The sequence below is a fragment of the Neoarius graeffei genome, chromosome 1, assembly GCF_027579695.1.
Source record: "Neoarius graeffei isolate fNeoGra1 chromosome 1, fNeoGra1.pri, whole genome shotgun sequence".
Taxonomy (NCBI): Eukaryota; Metazoa; Chordata; class Actinopteri; order Siluriformes; family Ariidae; genus Neoarius; species Neoarius graeffei.
Window position 1 is genome coordinate 114,556,795 of NC_083569.1, and position 24,038 is coordinate 114,580,832.

At 38.7% G+C, this 24,038-nt stretch overlaps 1 protein-coding gene and 1 long non-coding RNA gene across 3 annotated transcripts in view; both read left to right on the forward strand.

Moving 5' to 3' along the window:
- Window positions 1-24,038, forward strand: part of LOC132882146 (obscurin-like) — a 181,504-nt gene that overhangs the window by 29,139 nt on the left and 128,327 nt on the right. Inside the window, exons 5-6 of the mRNA XM_060915420.1 lie at window positions 319-576; window positions 1,271-1,519. Coding sequence (XP_060771403.1) covers window positions 319-576; window positions 1,271-1,519 — 507 coding nt within the window. The remainder of the gene's footprint in view (window positions 1-318; window positions 577-1,270; window positions 1,520-24,038) is intronic.
- On the forward strand, window positions 13,760-19,426 carry LOC132882350 (uncharacterized). 2 transcript variants are annotated; one of them, XR_009654205.1, is made up of 3 exons: window positions 13,760-13,824; window positions 19,128-19,226; window positions 19,340-19,426. It is a non-coding gene; the product is annotated as an uncharacterized LOC132882350 (long non-coding RNA). The 2 variants fall into 2 exon arrangements; XR_009654204.1 differs by lacking the exon at window positions 13,760-13,824 and adding an exon at window positions 18,229-18,496.

Genomic DNA, 24,038 nt, shown 5'->3' on the forward strand with positions numbered 1-24,038 from the left:
GATGGTGGTGAGGAGGCATTGCCCTGCTGTCCTGTGTCTTTGATCATTTATTTTATTCCTTTGCAGCAATTGTAAGACTTTCCTGTGCTCCTCATCCCAGTTTTGATTTTGTCTCTTGGTTTTGACCTTTACCTTTTTGCAATGTTTATGATTATGGATTATCTGGGGTTAAATTTTTCTGTGTTATGACCCATGCTATGGACTGTGGCTTTAATTACTGGATTAATAAACAGAATTCTGAACACACATGCACTTACTGTATATCCGTATTGCATGCTGCACTGATTCTTATTTACATGACTCTCTTCTCTATTTAAGGTGAATCTCCTCCAGTCTCTCTGATCATCAATCCCAACAGAACTCAACACTTTACTAATGACTCTCTCTCACTGAGCTGTAACTCTACTGACCAGAGTCGTTCTACTGGATGGACAGTGAGACGATACACACACAGTAAGGGAGTGTTAGATTGTTCTCCATGTAAAATCAGCTCCCTCTCCACATCCTACACTGGAGTTTACTGGTGTCACTCTGAATCTGGAGAAAATAGGAATCCTGTTAACATCACAGTGCAAGGTGAGTCTTCATGCAGTGTGTTTATTATTAAAGGAAAAGGGAAATGTTTCATTACAGAATATTCAGAACTCTGAGTTTCCAACTGGGAAAAATTGTTCAAGAAGACAAAAAACAAACATATGAAATTTTTCTCTCAGTATTCCCTGTAATTTCTGTAATTCTGAGTATGGATATGTTTATGCTGTTACTTTCCAGACTGAGTACGAGTCCATGCTTACAGATACCCACACTGATAATGATAATGAAATGAGTATTTTATTGAGTATTAATCAATCAGGGATGTCACAAAGCATTTTATTTCTCTCTGTTTATGTTGACTGCTGCTGTGTGCAGTGAACTCATTGTGCTTGGTTTATGATTAATATGTTCTGGTATTAAAACAGTGTTTGTAATAGAGAGTGCAAGGTGGCAACCTGATTCATATCAGTGAGTTTGGTGATTTAGAAATGTGCTGTGAATTTCACCTTCACTCACAAGTAAAGTGTAGACGGTGTGGAGCGAGGGGAAAGGAAGTGTACATGGCTCAGTGCTGTCATGTGTGACAGTTTCTCTACACTCTTCACTCTCACAGATAACTTTGTGCTGCCATAAATAATTGCATCTTCTGTTTGTATACAGATTATTTATACATTCAAAATCGATCAATGAGAGAAAATATTTATTTATTTTGTAAATGTGGTTTTCTGTGTTGTAGATGGTGATGTGATCCTGGAGAGTCCTGTCCATCCTGTGAGTGAGGGACATCCTCAGACTCTACGCTGTTTATATCGAAACCCGAAGCCCTCAAACCTCCAAGCTGATTTCTATAAAGATGGATCAGTCCTCCAGACACAGACTACAGGAGAGATGATCATCCATAAGGTCTCAAAGTCAGATGAAGGTTTCTACCACTGTAAACACCCAGAGAGAGGAGAGTCACTGAAAAGCTGGGTCTCAGTCAGATGTGAGAAACCTTTTAAATATTCACTTTAATACAACTGTGACACTGTGTTAAACACAATCTTTATATGGTGTGATTGATAGGGCTTAGTTTTTCTAAGTCTGTGTACAATATGCTGTTACACTTGTTCACACAGGTGTAAATTAATATTTTTTACTGCAGATTGAACTAAAACATACAAACATTTCAAGAATAAAACATTATTGTTATTATTATTTTATTCATTGTCAGGTCCATCATGTGTAGAAGCTCCATTCTCAGTGCTCATGCTGATCTGTAGTGTAGTGACGGCCTCTCCGTATCTGCTGGCGACCATCATTCTGCTGGTCAAATGTTACAGAGCTCGAGGTAAGAACTCTTTCAATATGTTTCACATCATGATCATACTAACTTTGAGTAGTCGAGAACATTTTCACTTTCACAAAAGTAGAAATTGTTTGACTCACTGTTTTCATTTTCAAAGCAAAAATCCAGACTTGAGTGTTAAAGCACTTGTCCAAAAATGCTCTTACAATAAGATTTAAACGTAAGTTTGATATAAAACACAGCACATCTGTTTCTGAGGGTGAATTTACACATGACAGATGCTTCAAGTGGAGTTACAGTTTCACTTCATTAATAAAGTATATTATGAACAAATAAAAAAAAAATAGTGCAGAAGAGTGTTTCATACACAGATGTCACTTTGCACATCACTGTCATTAATAAACATTAAAACAAACAAACACCCTTTAACCTATGTTTAAGATGAGATCAAATACAGTTTGGTTAATTTTCTGCCATAAACACCTGAAATAAACTATGAAATGATTCAAATGAATGTTTTAATGTCTTTCATAGCTCACACTGTTGAAGAGAGAATTGAGAATGCAGTCATAGAGGAGTGAGCAAAGTTCATCAATAAAAAGAGGATGCATTTACTGTAAAATAATTTCATCATGTCTTCTTCTTCAGGGTTTTCTGAGGATTTTAAAAGAATCCTGATTTGTCATTTTCCTGTTAATTTTAATAGCTGACTAAAGTCAGAGCGGTTGGTGAAAAGCCCAGTGATACTGGAGTTAAAATAAGTGAAGCTTTGTGTGTCTGCAAAATAAAAACAAGTGAATTGAGTGTTACCTGAAACATGGTGGGGAACTAACATTGTGTTTTGTGTTTTCTCAGTATTAGTTCTTCCACTACTGTATTTGTACTGCCGTGTTTTTCTATTTCTGTGTGAGATTAGCTCTAGATGAATTACAAGGAGTAGACTTACAATCTGTTAGATACTGTTATATTTTGTTTGACTTTTCAGCTGTGTGAAGTTTAATCGTAGTTGTGTGAGATTTGTGGATGAAATGATTTGATCAATTAAATAAATGCATCATCAATGCACTGAATTATTAACCTGCTCGCAATCATGTATCATATGAAGCAATACACTGAGAAAACTCTTGTGCCTTTGCCAATATCAGCATTTTTTACTATTTTTGTATTTTTATACAGTGATGTACTGGCATTAAAACATTTACTGAACCAAAATAATAATTTAAAAAAAATTTCACCAAGACAATGTCTACTTTTATTTCAATTTATTTTATTTCATGTTTTAAACCCCTTTCTGCTGCTGTATCATTGTCTTTTCATTGTCTTCAGTGAGAAATCACTTGATTTCTAATTAAACAACATTTTATTAAAATATAAGGACTAAAAGGAATACAAATATCAGGAAAGTTATTTCAAGACAACATATTGTCCATGTTATTTTCTGTTTAAGTCACCAATCAATCAAAGACACAATTGAGAAGAAGAGAAAGCTAAAACTTTAAAATTATTCTTGGCTACATACATATACACAAACTACTCCCTGAAGAATTCTACATTGCTGGAACCTCTTCTCATTTTGATATTTTATTTGTGCTGGTTTAGTAAAAAGATTCTTTTGAGTATGCCATCTGTTTGGTTTTCCCACCTTTTTCCCAACTGGGGTCATTGGCTGGGGCAGCCTCTGATGGAAAAGGTGGAACATGGACCCCCACTTTGATCCCAAAAGGTGACTCCCAGCATCTGCATTTGGGCACGGGTGCAGTGCTTCATGAGGCTAGCAAACCAACCCCCTTATTAACCTACTGTTGCGAACATTAGATGACAAAAGACCTGGCCCACACTGGCACAGAAACGGTCTTTGTTCACAAGGTAGCATACAGGCAGCTCTGAAGGGTGAGCTCCAGCGGGTCTCCCAGGATGATCTCTCCATCATGCATGGGGACATGAATGCCACAGTTGGCCCAGACTATATCAGTCTTGATATATCAGGCATCATCCTTTTATTTTACAAGAACAAGTGTGGTCAACAGAGTACCTCCATTTATCATCCCATCTTGCTTCTCTCTGAGCTCTCCAAGATTGCTATGGCCATTGTTCTCAGGCAAATTCAGCTTCTACTTCTAGCCAAGTGCTGACCCCAACAAGCCAGCTTCACAATGAGGTGCTCCAGCACAGATTGCATCCTTGCTCCAAGAGTCCTGGTACAACAATGGAGGGAGTACTGCCAGTCATTGTCCATGGCCTACATAGTTGGACAGGAATGCTCTCCAGCTCCTTCTCCAAGGTGTCCGAGTCTTCCCCGAATAAATCATCATTCTTCGGGCCTCTGACACCAACAATACCTGCAGGGTACTTGCAGAGGGCAAAATGTCAGACCCCTTCCTGACCACCTCTGGAGTCCAAAAGTGCTGTCTCGCCACAATGAACCTCTTCAATGTTGCAGTTGACTACTGGCTGAACAGCATGATGGAGCACTCCCCTGATTTTTCCATCAAGTACCACTTCTCTGATCTCTGTATGCAAATGACTGTATTCTTCATCACACTTCTGGACACCCTGAACAAGTCGTTCACTTGAGCAAAGACAAAATCTCAGTCCTTGTCTGACTTCCTGCCATCATCATCAAAAGTGATGAACTTTTAACACCAAGGTGGCACCAAACCCTGCCCCTTACCTTTTATTTCAGCCATATATAAACCCTACTTTCACATTTATTTATAATCAAGCAGAAGATTTCAGTCTGCAGTTGGATCCTCACTGAAACATCCCATTAAAAATTACCATAACACTTATGTATAAGATTTTAAAACTCAGGTCTGCTCAAAAGAACAGGTGGCTGTTGAATGTCATTAGCTTGTGTTATAAAGGCAACTGAAGTGATATTCAGTGAGGAAAACTTGCTCTGGGTTCAACTAAAGCTCAACATGCTTCATCCTCCAACTCAGCTCTGGCTCCTCTGAGTTTACATATAATGTCAGCAGTGACAAAAAAATATATAATAATTCAGTCACCTTAATTCAGGCTTCACACTGACAGTTATTAGCAATCACGAGTCCCTTTTGGACCCCTTATTTAGACCCTGTGTGCTACAGCAGGCATAAAAGACAATGTGCTTTTTGCTCTACTGTGCACGTTACACATATGGATTATAACTGGAAACAACAACAAATATATATGATATATTTCACATCTTTTTGTGTAATCTAGGCCCTTTTTCCTTCCTTGTTCAATAGAATGCACACTATAAATTAACACCAGCAAAAAAGACAATTTGCCATGCATTATTTATTTAGATGCAGTTTAAAACAAGGCCAAGTACATCAATATTTGGACATTGACCGCGTCATTGTTATTAGCTCTGTGAGTAAAATTTCTCTGTGTCTCTTCATCAGAGTGGGTGGTTGGGTATAAATTTGTACACAGGACAGTAGTGTAAGAGCAGTGCTAATCATCACTAATCACTGTGAATGTACTCATGTGCAACAAGAAACAGGGGTTCTGTTACCCGAGAATGGAATCTGCTCCTGTTACAGATCTGACCTACATAGCTGTTTCTCCTTGAAATAAGTGGGATAATTTAGATATACTTTAAAATATTATAAAATGACCATGTTCATGGAGCCCTGATTGTCACCATCACTAGCTAACTAGTTTATCAGTATTGTGTTGATTAGCAAATGCAAGTTAAACACACTAGTTAGCATAAGGTGGAAAATGTAGTGAGCTATTAACTGCTTACCTTAATCTGGAATATACCATTAAAAGCCAGTTCAGATTCACTGTCACTCATACATTTCAGCACCTAAACAATGTTCAATGTGACATCAGGAAAAATACTGTTTATTACTGGAAATGACAACACATGCGAAAAGTTATTGTACCAACCTGGTGTGACCCACCTGGCAGGTAAGTGACCACTGGACCAGAATTCTCTGGATTCACAGGGAGAAGTGATGGAGGATAGGATTTGACACCAATTGAGTAACAGGAAAGACACAGAGGTAAGTTTGAACAAGATCAATGTATTAGCACATTACAAAATAAAGCACTTTTACAAATACAGCCGGCTTTCAGTTTGTTTTCTTTTAAAGTGTCTTTTAAATTAGGTGCAATAAATTGTCTCTTCTTTTCCGAAAATGATAAAAAAAAGAATAGTTCCTCTCAATTTCTGTAAGTCTTTCTCGGTCCTACCCAGGGTATCTGCACATTTTTCAAGTACAAATTTAAAGACTTTTAAAACCTTTTCAAGACCTCTAAATGGAAAAATTAAGACTGTACCATGACAAAGAAAATGATAAATATGACAACTTAAAACTTTTCTGCAATAGTTTTTTTACGAACCTTAAGAAGAATGCACACAATTGGTGAACAACAGGGTGCATCAATGGCAACTGTTAGACATGCAAACAGCTGAAGCAAAGTCGTGTGTTTTGGGCCTGCAGAACTACTGTAACAGCAAGGAGAAGACGGGTGTTTACTGGAGAAAACACCATGAATCATTTCAAAAACGAAAACAATAAATGGCATTATTTCAATCCCCAAAGATTATCTTTGATGATGTGTGATTTTGTGTCTGACAGCAAAATCAGTCTGAGTGTCGTACAGTATACAGCTGGCTGAGGAAGTTCTCGAGTATCTTCTGCATTATAGCAGGTAACAGCGTAAACCTGTTTATGCAGTCATACAATCATCAGAGCGTTACATTAAACACAGAAAAACAACTGTCACCTTTCATAACCATTATCAATATTAATCAATGTGTTGTAATAACTAAACTAATTATCATCAGTGCAATTGTTATATCAATGTTCATTATTCAAAAATAATCATTAATTATTATCTATAATCCATGAATGTGTGTATTACTACTACTACTACTAATAATAATAAACTATTTTTTAATAATAATTAAAAAAATAACTAAATTTTATAACATTTTAATAATCACTACTTATTAGCTATATTAATTAATAATGAATAGCATAGCAATTATTATAATTCAGTATTATTACTACTTAATTAATAAGCAGTGATTATCAAAATGTAATTTAATAATTAGTAATTATCAACTACTAAATTATACTAATAAATAAGTAGTGATTATTAAAATGCTATAAAATTGAGTTATAAGATTAGTTAAAATTATTATTAAAAAAAGTAGTTATTATTATTAGTAGTGATACAAACAATTATTCATGGATTATAGATAATTTGTTTTTAATAGTGAACATTGATAACTGAACTGATAATAATAACATTAACAAGTATTACTAGTAGTATTATTGTTTATTGTTATTATTATTAGTAGTAGTAATTTTATATCAATGTTCACTATTAAAAAAAAAAAATTATCTATAATCCATGAGTATTTGTTTGTATTCTACCAATTACTACTTTTTAATAATTATTTTTAATAATTTTTAATAACTCAATTTTATAACATTTAATAATCCCTAGTACAGGGGTGGCCAACCAGTTGGAGACCAAGAGCCACATTTTTTACTGTATTACCGCAAAGAGCCACATCATACACATGGGCACACGAACATCACCCATCCCTTCCTCTCTCTCTCTGACACACACACACACACACACACACACACACACACACACACACACCTCTGCTCAGCCAGATTAATAGTAAATGTCACACACCAACATATTTTCTCCTACAGTACTAAGACCACAGGCTGAGGCCAGTCATTTTTAACAATGAACATTGTGTGCACTTACTATGCATGCAGCTTAGTGGGACTCATGGCATTACAAAAAAAAAAGCCGCACCATACACATGACCGCACATGAACATCGCCCCCCCCTCCTCGCTCTCTCTCTCTCTCTCTCTCACAGACACACACGCTCACGCACCTCTGCTCAGCCAGATTAATAGTAACTGTCACACGCCAACATGAGAGAAATTTACTCCTTCAGTCAGTACTAATACCACAGGCCAGTCATTTACAGCAATCAATATTGTGTGCACTTACTATGCATGTTGCTTAGTGGGACTTCTGACATTCCTTGCCTTGAACAATCCTCTTCAAATCTAGCTCGTATTCCGTCGTTGCCACTCGAAGCAGTTCTTTCACATGGGTTTCAGTCAGAACAGAACGATGCTTTGACTTCACATGTTTCATGGTAGAGAACACAGACTCGCAGACGTATGTTGACCCAAACATTGACAGTATCTTAAGCGCAGCCCGTTTCACATTCGGGTATTTTTCAAATGGCACACTTTTCTAAAACTCAATGGTGCCTTCCCTCAAAACAGGTTTCAGTTGGTCTTCCTCACGAAGATCGATCATCTCCAACTCAGCCGCAGCCTCATCTGTGACAAGCCGGGCTTTCAAACAGTCCATCTCCGCATTGAATGGGTCGACGAGGAACGTAACCTGTGGCCTTTTCAGTTGTACATCACAGAACCGGGTTACAAAGCTTTCGTGCAGGTTTTCAATTAGTGTTGCATATCTGGCTCCTTGCTTATTCAGGGAGGCGGGAAGCTTTGAAATGAGCTAATGACGACTGACATATAAGGCAGAATGGCGTGCCATTACGTTCAACAAAAAAGTATAAACTCTCCCACTCTGTTAAAAATGTCCTATGTTCGTCTTCATATTTTCGTTTTGCTGTGCATTTTTTCATTGCCATTTTGAGAGGCTACTTGACACAAGATACACCTTGCCCAAAAACTTAGCGATTATCTCACGCATGTGCGCATTTGACATGACCTGAAAATACCGTAATATACCCAAGCAAAGCGAAGATGCATTTGACGAAAATACCATACTGAACTCAAGCAAAGCGCACACGCACATAAAAAAAAACCCACAAACACAAACTTCGATATGAACGTAAGAGCCGCATGACACCGGGCAAAGAGCCGCATGTGGCTCGCGAGCCGCGGGTTGGCCACCCAAGCCCTAGTACTTATTAATCACTAATTCATAAGTAGTAATGATTAATAATCAATAATTACTATTACTACTAATTATTATTAGCGGTTGTTAATATTATTCTTATTATTATATTAAAAACACTGTTGTAGACGATAAGTAATAAAACTAAAAAGCTTTTTGTGCAAATTATTTATATTGTACTATATTTAGAATTACTGTATTTTCTGTAGTTCTTTTTAATTGAGTTTTGAAATAAAGGTTGCTTATATATTTATATTAAACTTAGTACAATAAACAATGTTAATTATGTAAAAAAATGATGCTAATCATTATTATTATTATTAGTAGTAGTAGTATTTCCTATAAGTCCCATTTTCCACCTGACTCTTGTGCGCATGCGCGAACCCCCCTGCGTTTCACTCCAGAGCGCTTGACCTCCAACACACACGTGCGCGCCTCATGTCCGTGAAAAAACCAGTTTCCCAGTCCGCCGTGTCCCCAGCGCTGCGGTACCGTCTTTAAACACATTTGTGCGATCCAGCGCTTTTTATCGCAAACGATTCTTCTTATTTTGGGGGTATTTGTCATCCCCCAACCACTTGTCGTTAAACAGACATCTTCCCATAATTATCAACGCTTTCTAGCACCCACGTAAGCTACCTGCGCATCTCTCACTCTTCACAACCACCGCACCGCACCACACTGCCTCCAGTAGCCTCCTAATGTTAGTTCTTGATCTACGGAATGCACAGAACACACAGAACCAATGCTGCCCCCAAAAGGTACGCTGGTCACTTTTAAAATTACGGTTAAAAAAATACCCCAAACCGGATGGAGACATTTCACTCGTTTGGTCCAATATTAAATTTAATACCTCCCTTTCGAAAATTCCAGTCATTCCAAACAATTTAAGACATTTTTAGGCCTTGAAAACCGAAAGTTGTATTTAAGACTTTTTAAGGACCCGCGGGAACCCTGCTACCACACCGACAGGACGACAGATGAAAGAGGACAGGGTCATCTTCAGTCCAGATGTTCACACGGTTGGCTCGCCATCCCCCTCGTCAGGGAGAGAATCCAGTTCCATCCAAAATCCAGGGTATCCAAAAAACCCAGCCTGTACCATATAACAGGCTTAAATAAATCCACTCACTTCTTTTTTTCACTGTACAGTTTCTAACTATGATCTACATCAATGTGTAATACAACAACATTTAACTGTTAACTTAGAAAAGATAACTGCTGCATTAGTGACAGCATATGAAATATCAGCCTCACAGATTTTTATAATGAAAATAAAAGCATTAACTGACTGATAAACAAACAAGAAACCCATATGTAAATGATTATAAACCCACTCACAGTTCAGCAGTAATTACTCACACTGGATTAAGGTCAGTAAAATAGTGTATTATGAATTTGCTGTAAGTTTGTTTCACAACCCTGATAACAGCACAGTGCTACACAGAAGAATGAAGCAGTCTCACAGCCCATGACCCTCATCTTAATGATGTCTCTCTCTACTCACACACGTTTTTCTCTCCTATCACAAGAAAATTAACACAACACTGAGTTTATGCTGCAGCTCGGAGGCTAACACACCCCGAGGTGATGCTAACTCGCGGGGCTAACTCCTTATGCTTCACAGTCCTCACCGAGAAAAGAAAAGAATACACACAGCTCAGGTTCCCAGGGTCGCTTCACCGGACACTCACGGATGAGCTCGAACAGTTCCTTCCTCTTGTTTTTAACAGTTTGCACAATATCGAGTGTTTGAGCGAGTTTTGCACTGCAGCTCCCTGTTTCTGCTCCTCCTGCTGTCGCTCTGTGCAGCTCTCACAACGCGCCTCACTAACCTGCGCCAAAGAGGCGGGACATGAGTTGTGTTCACCAATAGCAATTCAGCTACACCACGATGAACGAATGAAATCACTTTTTCCTCACAGAGCCGCTGCTGAAGTGGGAACAGACCTCTGGGATAAAATGAATTCATACATTAAACAAAGACTGTGATTAGGAATTAAAGGAAAATAATGCTCAATGAAAAAAAATATTTCTAAATGTTGTAACTCTCTTTTTTTCCCTTCTCAACAGGCTACAGAACTAATTTAACAGTTAGGTTTCTCTTCCCTTTTTTCCAACAGGTTACACTGGAAATAATAATGTAAATAAAATGAGCATTAGCATTTAATAGAAAGAATATATTATTTTTCATCTCTCATCACACAAGGTCATTTTAGTTGTGTTAAATCCAGTGATGTTTAACAAAACTCTTAAATATCATCAACATAGCGGGGACATTCTCCCAGAAACGTACATTTTCACTTTCAAAAATCTGTAGAAAATATATATTTTATTTGTTGATTGAACATGTAGTCACATTAAGGACATGTTAAACTGTGAGAAATGCCTATCGTACCATCTCAGCAAGTTTTTATACTCTTATAAAACACATTTTAAAGCATAGTTCACTGCTAAAATGTCAGGCCCTGTCACAGACAAATTTGTATCTGGAAATAACATGCCCCAGTAAATGCCTCAGCTTTCATGTAAGAAAATAATAATTAAAAAAAACTATTAATACTAGTACTGTGTGCAGGCAGTCTCTCCTGAAGACTAAATTAAACAATAATTATAAACTAATAAAATAAATGGCTCAGGCTTCATAGAAGAAAAAAAAAACAATTTGAACAGAATCTCACAGTATGATGCTGAAGCTGCCTAAACAATGGAAAATAAAATACCATTTTGGCAAAAATGTTGGCATCCATTAATTTCTTGTATTAAGTAAAAAAAATAAAGTGCACACAGTGCTTCACTGTAAACATAACACACTTTCAGTAACAGAATTTAAGCCTATATAAAGACTGACTCGCACATCAGGCAATGTTGCCAGATACTGCTGACGTTCTTCAGCCCAAAATATGTTCAAAACCCGCCAAAAGGCACTTAAAACTGCCCAATCTGGCAACACTGCGTTCTCTTGACCGTATACACGGAAGTAAGGCGGAAGGTAGTTTGTCGACGTCACCTCAAGATGACGCCAACGATTGGTCAAATTTGCGGGAAAGTTGCGGTGATTGGATATAATTGCAACACCGCCCTGAAGTCACGGGGATTGGTTGAATTTGCAAATCGCAACATCCTGGATGGTCTGATGAAAGAAAAAATATTTCTAAGTGTTGTAACACTCTTTTTTTCCCTTCTCAACAGGCTACAGAACTAATTTAACAGTTAGGTTTCTCTTCCCTTTTTTCCAACAGGTTACACCGGAAATAATAATGTAAATAAAATGAGCATTAGCATTTAATAGAAAGAATACATTATTTTTCATCTCTCATCACACAAGGTCATTTTAGTTGTGTTAAATCCAGTGATGTTGAACAAAACTCTTAAATATCATCAACATAGTACACTGCATTTTTGACTCTATCATGGGAAAGGCCTTTTGTTATGAAGTTTGACGTCATTTAAAAAAAAATTAAACTTGAATGGGATAATCAGTGACTATTATATCCTCATGGATCACTGCATTAGCAACACTGCTAAAGTCACAAAGACAAGCTAATATTGAACCATTAACACTACAGTTGATACTTTTCCCATGTTCTTCCCCCAACTGTGGTCAAGAGATACATGGGGCATCTGTGTGCAGGTAGCCAAAGCTAATACTTTGTTTTGAGTGGCTTTATTGCCATTAAACAAATGCAGTGGAAACCAAATGTCTGCTATCCAGCACTTTTTTCCCTTTTCCCTTATTTCATTACCCACAATGCATTGTTGTTAAAACAGCTCCCCTACATTTTACAACACAGTGCTGGTGGAAGATAATGACATTACCCAACATGGCATTTGTTATAAATAAATGAATGAATTAATACACAAACAAATGATGCTATAAGTTAAAACTGCATTGCTCTAAATATTTAGATCGATGATACAACATATTGCCTCATAGGTTTCAGATTTTATAAAATATTTACAGGGATTTCCTTTACAGGAAATTTCTGAGGAAACTCACCTTTCTCCTTCATGGTCCTGCCTTCAACTGAAGAGATTTGGTGCCATTTGGAGATGTTTTTGCCTGTGTTTGGAGAAACTTACACAGAATTTAGGAGTTGAACAGAACTCCATCAAATTTGAGATTCAGATGGACAAGTACTTTGGGCATCCCAAGGAGCTGAAATGTGACAATCACCATTTATTTAAAAAAAAAAAATCTTCTGATACACTGTATATCCTTAAAGCTCAGAGTGTCCACTCAGAACCACTACTGTGGAGTGTGACATGACAAATATATTCAATACTGAACCCAGGCACCCCAAAACAGGCAGAAATCCCATTTACTGGCCTCTGGTTAAACCCATTACAGTCTGAAGGAGGTCAGGTTTAAAATTATACTACAGTTACTACTAGAGGGAGTCAAAGACAATTTATTTTCACTTTTCAATCGCTGGCCACCACACACTGAGTTACTGTAGCCTTCCTGTCACTGTGATCCAGTCTGGTCATTCTCCTCTGACCTCTCTCATCAACAAGGTGTTTCTTTTTGTCTTTTTTCTTTGTGTAATCTATACACACTGTTGTGTGTGAAAATCCAAGGACATTCTGAAGTACAAATTACTGCATGAGTTAATGCATTGTGTTGCTGCCACATGATTGGCTGATTGGATAACTGCATGAATCAGCAGGTGCATAGGTGTTCCTAATAAAGTGGACAGTTTGACAGTTTGAATATGATAAATATTTAATATTTTACCTATTTACAGCACTGCTATTCAGTGTGTTATTCTTGAGAACAAATTATTTTAATTCTGGCAAAATGAAACAATGGATTTTACAGTGTGAGCCTTAAAACAGGCTTAATGTCAAAACTAAAGGGACAGGAGCGACCATGTCTGTGTCAACTCTAATATATCAAACTGACGTACATACACCCTCCCTCTCTCTCTCTCTCTCTCTCTCTCTCTCTCTGTCTGTGTCTGTCACAGGAAGTGGTAAGGCTTTAACACACACCGCTGCTCTGTCAGTCAGTCAGTCAGTCAGTCAGTCAGTCAGTAAGTCATTAGAGTTACAGGATGGAGCTCAGTCCACTCCCTGTGATGCTCTGTGAGTAAATGTTCTCTTTGTGTCTTCATTAGAGTGAGTGGTGGGGTATAAAGTTCTTCATCTGCAGTCTGAATGTCCTGAGTGATGAGTTTATTGTGTCATTAGGACATTGTGTGTACTTCAGCATGACTGCTCAGGTGGATCAGTGTATCCATATCTGTTATGAGAAGGGTTTAGTTTGATGTGTAACTACTCTCAGTAACGATGATAGATCAACAGGTAAGAGTACAAGTATAGCACATTTAAAACACAGGGTTTAAATAATCTAATGAGTGTAAATGAGTCTGTATTGTTGGAATCTGTTCCTGATCTTCTGTGTCCTGCTGTCATCTGCTGCTCAGTGACAACCTCTCATGATCATTTGATCTGCGAAAAGAAAATGACTGGATGGTGTTTGTACTGGGCGGCACGGTGGTGTAGTGGTTAGCGCTGTCGCCTCACAGCAAGAAGGTCCTGGGTTCGAGCCCCGGGGCCGGCGAGGGCCTTTCTGTGTGGAGTTTGCATGTTCTCCCCGTGTCCGCGTGGGTTTCCTCCGGGTGCTCCGGTTTCCCCCACAGTCCAAAGACATGCAGGTTAGGTTAACTGGTGACTCTAAATTGACCGTAGGTGTGAACGTGAGTGTGAATGGTTGTCTGTGTCTATGTGTCAGCCCTGTGATGACCTGGCGACTTGTCCAGGGTGTACCCCGCCTTTCGCCCGTAGTCAGCTGGGATAGGCTCCAGCTTGCCTGCGACCCTGTAGAAGGATAAAGCGGCTAGAGATAATGAGATGAGATGAGGTGTTTGTACTTTCATCAGTGGAAGTCATGGTTGTGATTAACTGAAATGTCTTTAGCTGCTGTGGTGAGACTCTGGTGGTCTTTCTTGTGCACAGAAAGGTTTTAACAAAACCATGTTAGCATTAACTAGACTTACTGAGAAAATGCCATAGAACTACGGTAAATGCCTAGTTTCCTTTTTTTTTTACTCTAATTGTCTGTGCAGGGACACAACTTACCACAGGAAGTTCACTATAATACACACTAATGCACAGAACTTTTTGTTCCAATAATCATCAATCATTATTTACCTTTCTGTTTAAAATAATAGAAAATAAGAGCAGAAATAAACATTTCTCATTAGTCCTGTACACACACAGGGCAGTGACCATGTGAGAGGCCTGAGAGCAGAGACCAGTTCAAGGGTGTGGTTTATTTTCTATTTTAATATCAGTGTGCAAATTCAGTAGTGAAGAAGGAGGGAGGTGTGAAAGTGGACGTGTGAAAGCAAGCACTAACTTTTAACTTTGTAACTGGTGGACTTTCCTGTGAACAGAGAAGTTTTAACAAAACCATGTTTGCATTTACTGGACTTACTGAGAAAATGCCTTATAACTCAATACCTAATTTCCATTTGTGTTCCTGAGCAGGGAAATACCTTACTACAGCAAGTTCACTATCATACACACTAATGTCTTGTGTGTGTGTGTGTGTGTGTGTGTGTGTGTGTGTGTGTGTGTGTGTGTGTGTGTGTGTGTGTGTTTGAATAATAATCATTCTTTACTTGTGTAAAACAACAACAAAAGCAGTTTTGCAGAAATAAAGATCTCATTAGCCTTGTTCACACACACACACACACACACACACACACACACACACACACACACACACACACACACACACACACACACAAGGGAGTGACCATTTCAGAGAACAGACACAAGTTGGCAGTTGTGGTTTAGCCTCTTCTTCTTCTTCTTCTTCTTCTTCTTCTTCTTCTTCTTTTTTTTTAATTCAGTGATGTCAGTTCAGCAGTGAAGAAGGGGGGGAGGTGTGAAGATGGAGGCATGAAGATGAATGTGTTAAAGCAATAACTGACTTGCAATTTTTCAGCTGGAACCCCACTGACTCTTATTGTTTTGTTTTAAAGCCAAAAGTTGTCCAAACTGAAAATATTTGCATGTTGCATGGATTCATGTTGTTGAGGCCAAATTCTGAACCTACCACCTGCATCATGCAGCAAAAATCAAGGTGTATTAGACCAGGTGTCCAATTTCCAAACACCCAGTATGGTTGGGCCTGTGCCCACTCTAGGGTCAGATTTCATTTCTTGGCTGACAGGACTTATCTTCTGCTGTTGTGGCCCATCTGCCAAAATATTTCATGGTTGTTTTTTGTGTGTGTGCCCGTGTGTGTTGTGAGATGTGTCTCTGTTCAGAGTGGCTATTTCAGATCTGCTGCATTTGCCTACAGGTCATAAAATGCCCCCTCAACTCGAAATTCCTACTTGTGAACTCTCAACTACGAGTTCCTCCAAGTTCAACATGGCAATCAGACTTACACAAAGGAGCATCTCTTCAGGTGATGATACATGGGGCAACTTTTTGGGCAATGTTGCTGGGCAGTGTTCCCAGCAACAGGCAACCAGGCGAGACACTGAGTAACTAATTAGGGCAACAGACAATTGGTAACAACCAATCAGATAAAAGCAAATATGTTGCCAGTAAGACAGACACGCAAAGATGGACATTGAAACATTTGCAGCTGTCGCTTTTGTCTCGGCTTCAGCCTTTATTTCGCTCAAGCCAGTATGACTTCTGGAACAAAACTGAATAGATACTCTTGTCAAAAGATAATTTGTCATTATTTTTACATTTATAAGTCAAAATATTCTGTTAATAGCAAACATTTCTAAAATCTCTTTAAAAATGCTATGAGCCTCAATCACACATGCTATAACAAATAACTGACTCATACATCACAAAAACATAACGGCAAAAACAAAATCATTTAATCCTCATGTTGGCAAAAAAAAAAGGACCTAGACCAGGAGATTCTGCTGAGGAAGAAAAGGGGTGACAGAGCTCCTGAAAGGCTTTCTTTCTTTTTTAGATCCCAAAGTTTCACCCTCAGGTTCCAGAAGCAGTCGTGCTCTGTATGTGAATTAGATCAAACAATAAGTGAGGCAATCTCTATAGCAATTTTTTTTTAAATATGAGCTGCTCACCACTTTTACCTTGATGTAGGAGAGCTAACATTATTCCTACTGTACATAGCTAGCGATAACTTTCAGCTAAGTATGTTTGCAAAAACCACCGCTAGTTGGCTAAATCCCATTCAGTTTCTATGGAGCGGTGGTTAGGTAACCGCAGTTTACACTTAGCTCTTGTCTCTCTTTTTCTTTGCTCCACTGCCGTTGAGACGCTGCCATCTTTGTTGAAAATTTCAGAAGCTCTCAGGTGGCCGTGTGATTCGCTGCTAGCACTCTGATTGGATGATCTTAAAAAGTTGCCCGAAATGATCAAAATTGTTCAGATAGAAATTATGTTGCCCAATCTTAGTGGGATAGTGTTGAAGTGCAGTTGCCCAGCAACATTGCCCAAAAAGTTGCCCCATGTATCATCACCTTTACTTTTCAGTGAGTTATGCTGTATATAAAAAGGATTTGCTTTAGTGAAGTCTATAACACTGATCACACAGTTTGTTGTGTTGAGAAGGAAGGCTAACAAAAGATGAAGATGGAGGCACCCATGTTCTCCCCCCTCTGTACTTTGAATCAATGGAGGTTAAAATGATGTCATTCTGATCTCTAATTTAACTTTTCTGAGGTTAGTCGAATGTAGAATTCCTGTAACTTTACTGTCAGGCCATTCTTCTCTGACCTCTCTCATCAACAAGGCATTTCTACCTGTTGGGTTGTGTGGGTCCCCCCTCCCCCCATTTCTGTGTAAAGTCTAGACACTGCCTGCAACCATGTCGCAGTGACTGAGATCACAGTTTTTCCTCATTATGATGTTTGATGTGAACATTAACTGAAGATTTTGACCTGTATCCTGGGCTGCTGCTGGTGAAGTGAATGGTGGTGACAATTATAAGGACCCACAGCATTCCAGTAGTTCACAGGCTCCTTGTTATCACTGAATTGCTGTGTGCATGATTCAGTAAATCACGCTGATTGAAACAGAATTTAAGCAAGACCATCAGCTTTGATGAAACAAATTACAATTTCCAAACCTGCTAATGTCGGGCTACTTTTATCTTGTTTCTGATGTTAAGGCAGAGATATTCTGAGAGGAACATCTCTGGCTAAGGTGACTGGTTCGCGTTATTTTATTTGAACATTGCTGAAAATATCTTTGTGAAGTGCCTAGGCAGTCGTATCGGTTTGGCGTAGGGTTGCCAACTGTCCCGATTTGCCCGGGATGTCCCGAATTTTAGGTGAATTTAATTTGTCTCATGAGGAACAGTTCCCGTCCCGTATTCCAATTGCAGTCGCAGTTTTTGATGAAATATGGATGAAATATTTTGTCCAATAGTAGCAGACTGGTGATTGATGACACATTCTGAACAGGGATCTTTGATAGGTTACTGTGATAAGGCGCCAAAACTCATGCAAACGTTGTTGTGGGAGATGGTTGATGAGTTCAGTTCAGTCAGTGGTTCTCTGCTCGTGAACAAGTCAGTGAAAATGGATGAACCTGATAAGAAAAAGAGGCTTTGCAGCTACAACAAGGAATGGGAAGCAAAAAGGTCGTGGGTTAAAGCCACCACAGACGCTAGGAGAGCATTTTGTACATGATGCCGCCGAGAGATATCTATTGGCCATGGTGGCAAGCATGACTTATCCCGTCATGAAGACACAGACTCGCACACAGGAGATGCTGGAAACTTGAATAGCCATGGAAGAAGTAACTGGTGAGCCTTCATTTGAATTTGTCTGTATATCTTATTTATGCAACCCACACACTTCCACTATAACATGGAGTGGCAGTATTTCTCAATCTAAATATAATTTTAATTTGTCTATGTTGTATCTTTTTTATGCAGCCCACACACATATAACTTCATGGGGTGGCAGTATTTCTCAATCTAAATATCATTTTAATTTGTCTATGTATCTTGTTTATGCAACACACACATAAACAAGAAGATTTTGACCTGTATCCTGGGCTGCTGCTGGCGAAGTGAATGGTGGTGACAATTATAAGGACCCACAGCATTCCAGTAGTTCACAGGCTCCTTGTTATCACTGAATTGCTGTGTGCATGATTCAGTAAATCACGCTGATTGAAACAGAATTTAAGCAAGACCATCAGCTTTGATGAAACAAATAGTTTTGAATGGTGATGTTGGTTTTAATTTGAAATAGAATGATGAAAGAAATAATATAGATAAAACTAAATCTTTGATGTGAATATTCAGAATTTGGCAAAAATTCTGCAAATTTGTGGAAAAATGGCAGCTTGATCTGGACATGATAAAAGGTTCATTGGGTGGCAGTATTTCTCAATCTAAATATCATTTGTTTTTTTCTTATTTACTGCAGGATAAGAGGATGTCCATGCCACTGTTCTGTAAATAGTTTGGGCTGTGCAGAAGGATGAGGAGATGCTGGAATCTGGAATAGCCATGGAAGAAGTAACTGGTGAGCCTTCATTTGAATGTCCATATAAACATCTTATTACACACACAAGTTCATGGGATGGCAGTAGGCTATTTCTCAATCTAAATATCCTTTCTTTCTCTTATTTATTGCAGGATAAGAGGAGGCCCATGCCATACTGAAAAGATGCAGACCAACAACATATTCTCTTAAGTTTTAATAAATAGTTTAAAAAACTTGCATACATTTCTGTCTTTGCTTTTCCTTCAAGATATGCCCCTCAAATAGAATAACTATGACAATGGTTGGTTTAGGCCTAAAGCTTTTCAGAGTTTGAGAAATTTGAGAGACACTTGTAGGCCTAATGATTGTTTTGACTATTACTTAAACACAATACAGATTTGCTCGTGCAGTATTAATTTACCAAAATTATACTGAAATTAGTAGGATTGTGGTCTGGATAAGGAAATGTTATGATTTCCGTCATGGGGCAATGCGGATAGGCCTGGGAAAAAAAAGTCCTGCATTTGGGTTGAAAGTGTCCCTCTTTTGGGGTTCAGGGAGTTGGCAACCCTAGTTTGGTGTTTGTCCTGATATTTGTGTGCGCCTGTGCTCTCACAGCTAAATGTTCTCAGAAACAGTTTACTGCTTATTTAGGACTTTTCACAACAGTTTTGGTTCTCAAACAAACATCTAAGCAGTGAAATAAGTGTGTGTTAGTTCTTTTACTGAATAGATAGTGTGGTACCGTAGATGACTTTTCATATCATGGACCATGGAAACGGTAGGGCTCGACTTAGGGGAATGAATATTTTTTATAGTGACTGCTCTCCCTTCTCACTGTCCTTTCCTCTCATGGGCAATGCGTCTTCGAATCAGTTGCGAAGGAAAATGTGATTTGAAACAAAGAAATAAAGAAACAACCATACATTTGAATTCATGTGACTGCTCTATAAGCCAATCAAAGTTCACTTATTTTTTTAAACATATATATATTTATATATTTATGAGTCTGTCTCATGGGCGGCATGGTGGTGTAGTGGTTAGGGCTGTCACCTCACAGCAAGAAGGTCTGGGTTCGAGCGCTGTGGCTGGCGAAGGCCTTTCTGTGCGGAGTTTGCATGTTGTCCGCGTGGGTTTCCTCCAGGTGCTCCGGTTTCCCCCAAAGACATGCAGGTTAGGTTAACTGGTGACTCTAAATTGAGTGTGCATGGTTGTCTGTGTCTATGTGTCAGCCCTGTGATGACCTGGCGACTTGTCCAGGGTGTACCCCGCCTTTTGCCCGTAGTCAGCTGGGATAGGCTCCAGCTTGCCTGCGACCCTGTAGAACAGGATAAAATGGCTAGACATAATGAGATGGGTCTGTCTCAGAAACTGGGTACTGTGGGGGTACCCCACTAAATATACTCATCTCATCTCATTATCTCTAGCCGCTTTATCCTTCTACAGGGTCGCAGGCAAGCTGGAGCCTATCCCAGCTGACTACGGGCGAAAGGCGGGGTACACCCTGGACAAGTCGCCAGGTCATCACAGGGCTGACACATAGACACAGACAACCATTCACACTCACATTCACACCTACAGTCAATTTAGAGTCACCAGTTAACCTAACCTGCATGTCTTTGGACTGTGGGGGAAACCGGAGCACCCGGAGGAAACCCACGCGGACACGGGGAGAACATGCAAACTCCACACAGAAAGGCCCTCGCCGGCCCCGGGGCTCGAACCCAGGACCTTCTTGCTGTGAGGCGACAGCGCTAACCACTACACCACCGTGCCGCCCCTAAATATACTCACAGTCAATAAACTATACAGTTTTGAATGGTGATGTTGGTTTTAATTTGAAATAGAATGATGAAAGAAATAACATAGATAAAGCTAAATCTTTGATGTGAATATTCAGAATTTGGCAAAAATTCTGCAAATTTGTGGAAAAATGGCAGCTTGATCTGGACATGATAAAAGGTTGACTACATCGCATTCCCTTAAAAAGGTTGTTGTCCACTGAAAAGTCTACAGTTATCACTAATTGTATTTTAAGTTGTAACTTTATACACCTAAAGATTGGTGCACTCACTGAATAATCATAACCATAATAAAACATCATGCAAAATATTTGATCACCGTTGTAACTCCATTTTCCGCATACCCAATACGATCGTGTGTTTTGATCTAAATGGAAAGCCTCAGGGTCAAGGTCACTACCTCACCAAAAGTCTCATCTCATCTCATCTCATCTCATCTCATCTCATCTCATCTCATCTCATTATCTCTAGCCACTTTATCCTGTTCTACAGGGTTGCAGGCAAGCTGGAGCCTATCCCAGCTGACTACAGGCGAAAGGCGGGGTACACCCTGGACAAGTCGCCAGGTCATCACAGGGCTGACACATAGACACAGACAACCATTCACACTCACACCTACGGTCAATTTAGAGTCACCAGTTAACCTAACCTGCATGTCTTTGGACTGTGGGGGAAACCGGAGCACCCGGAGGAAACCCACGTGGACACGGGGAGAACATGCAAACTCCGCACAGAAAGGCCCTCGCCGGCCACGGGGCTCGGACCCGGACCTTCTCGCTGTGAGGCAACAGTGCTAACCACTACACCACCGTGCCGCCCTCACCAAAAGTAGTAACTAAAAATCACAATGCCATATAAAAATTTAGTTATAAATCTGCAATTTTGTTTTTTTTTTAAAACGAAAGCTGAAAGTTAGGTATAGAATATGTTTCTGACAGAATCTGTGGAGCTCTTTTCCAAAATGCTATAAATCCATTTTGATTGTTTTCAGAAAAATGACATTTACCCAGACCCATAAATTTTGCAAATATTTAATTTATCCTGTTACAATAGATAGTTGATTCAGTCTGAACATTTTTCATAATAATTGACAAATCTAACAACAATGTTATTGATTATAAATCTAAAGTTTATTATATATTTTTTTCAAAACACTATAAATCCACTCATTTTTTTCTGTCTTTCTGGTTTTAAAACAAGAGAACATGCTGTAGATATATAATATCAAGAACTTTCATCATACAATTTATAATAAAATCAAATAAATTATATAAACACTTAAATAACATTCATTTATGTTTAATCTTACATTTTAAGACTGTCCACCACAGAAAACAACTAACTAAATAACAAATGGCCAGTTAGTTCAATTTTTTAAATGCAATCCATTCAAAGTGCCACCTTAAATAGCATGACAAAACCACTAATTAAATAACAATAATCAGCCCGCCACCAGAATAGCGAATTTTCTTCGTTTGCTCTCGTTCATGGTGATCTTTGTTTAAACGACGTCTTCTACCACCTGGTGTAGGTCTCATATGTTCTTCAGAACCATCAAAAAGTATTCACAACTACCATTTGCAAAAGTTATTTGTGCTCAAGAAGCTACGCAACCAAACAAAACTCCTCGCTTCAGGGCGCCGCCATGCATGTAGAATGCTGACCGAACTCTGATTGGTCTAGAGGAAATGTTGCACTCAGCCAAAAAACAGGTGTAGCGTGTATCACATTTTGGAGAGAAACTACAATTTGCAGCACATATAAACAAGGAAATATAGCGATTTAGCATGAAACATTAATGGAGCAGTGAATAGGCTTAGTACACAGCAGAATAGTGCGACAAACTCGTTTTTTTTTTTTTTAATTTGGCGTTTATCGCGTTTTGGAAAAGAGCTCTTCGTATGTTACGATGGTAGCTGGTCTTGTATGAATTTCTGAGCTATAAAATGAGTTGTGGTCTATTTTTTACTGTAGCATGTTATTTGTGTGCGGGGAAGGACACACATTAGCAATTTGCATGTGTAGAATGGAATTTTCCACTCCAACAGTTAGAAGTTGATCGTGCTTCCATTTGCGGTCTTTCTGTTACGCGAGTGACCTGTTCGGACGTTATCACTGAAAAGGTGAGTTTTGACAGTTTTATTTTGTTTTAGTCTTGCAGTATAAGGCAATAGAATGTTTCTTTTTCATCTTACTTTCATATTTCGTAGTGTTTGCGTATTTTTCGCCAATATTTTGCAACCATGGTCAATTTAGATCGAACTTTTGATAGAATCTGCGGCCAGTCATTTTGCCCCACCCCCACCTTGCACTCTGTCTATAAACAGGGTCCATATCAGAGGATTCTGGATCGCTCACGAGCCAAACAGAGCGCCTGATTTGATGGAAACCAAACCATGAAAAAAATAATTAATTTTATTGGTTGGGGAACTGTTGGGCCTGAGCAATTCAAAATGTGTTCCACAGTCCATGTTTCATTCTGAGCTGGAGTCTGATCCAATAGGCCATTTGCAGGAATTGGTCACGTGCCAATTTTCCCCATGGCAACAAGCCCGTGGTAGGCAAGCTAACTTGACATTCCTTGACAACCATAAGAGTTTGACTGGCGATGCGAAGCAATCCATTTCTATAATAGCTGTTTTTACCTTTTCTACTGTATTTTTTGACCTGCATTTTTGTGTGTACTTGGAAAAAGTTTGTGGTTTTAACTTCTGTTGTAAGTTAAAGTGAATCATTGGCCATAAAAGAGAGTTTTTTCAACTCAAGTTGCTCACCGCTGAAAGAAATTCACGTGCGAAATGGCGGATGTATCTGCATTTATATATCTGTATTTATTTTCAAGAATCTTCACACATTAAGCAAATGATAAAGGTAGAAAAGGAGAAATTCTAAGTTATAAACATACCTGAGAAATCCACCATTTCGCCAATACGTCTTCGAATAAGTTGCAAAGGAAAATGTGATTAGAAATAAAGAAACAAACAAAGAAACATTTGAATTCATGTGACTGCTCGATAAGCCAATCAAATTCACTAAAAATATTTAATTT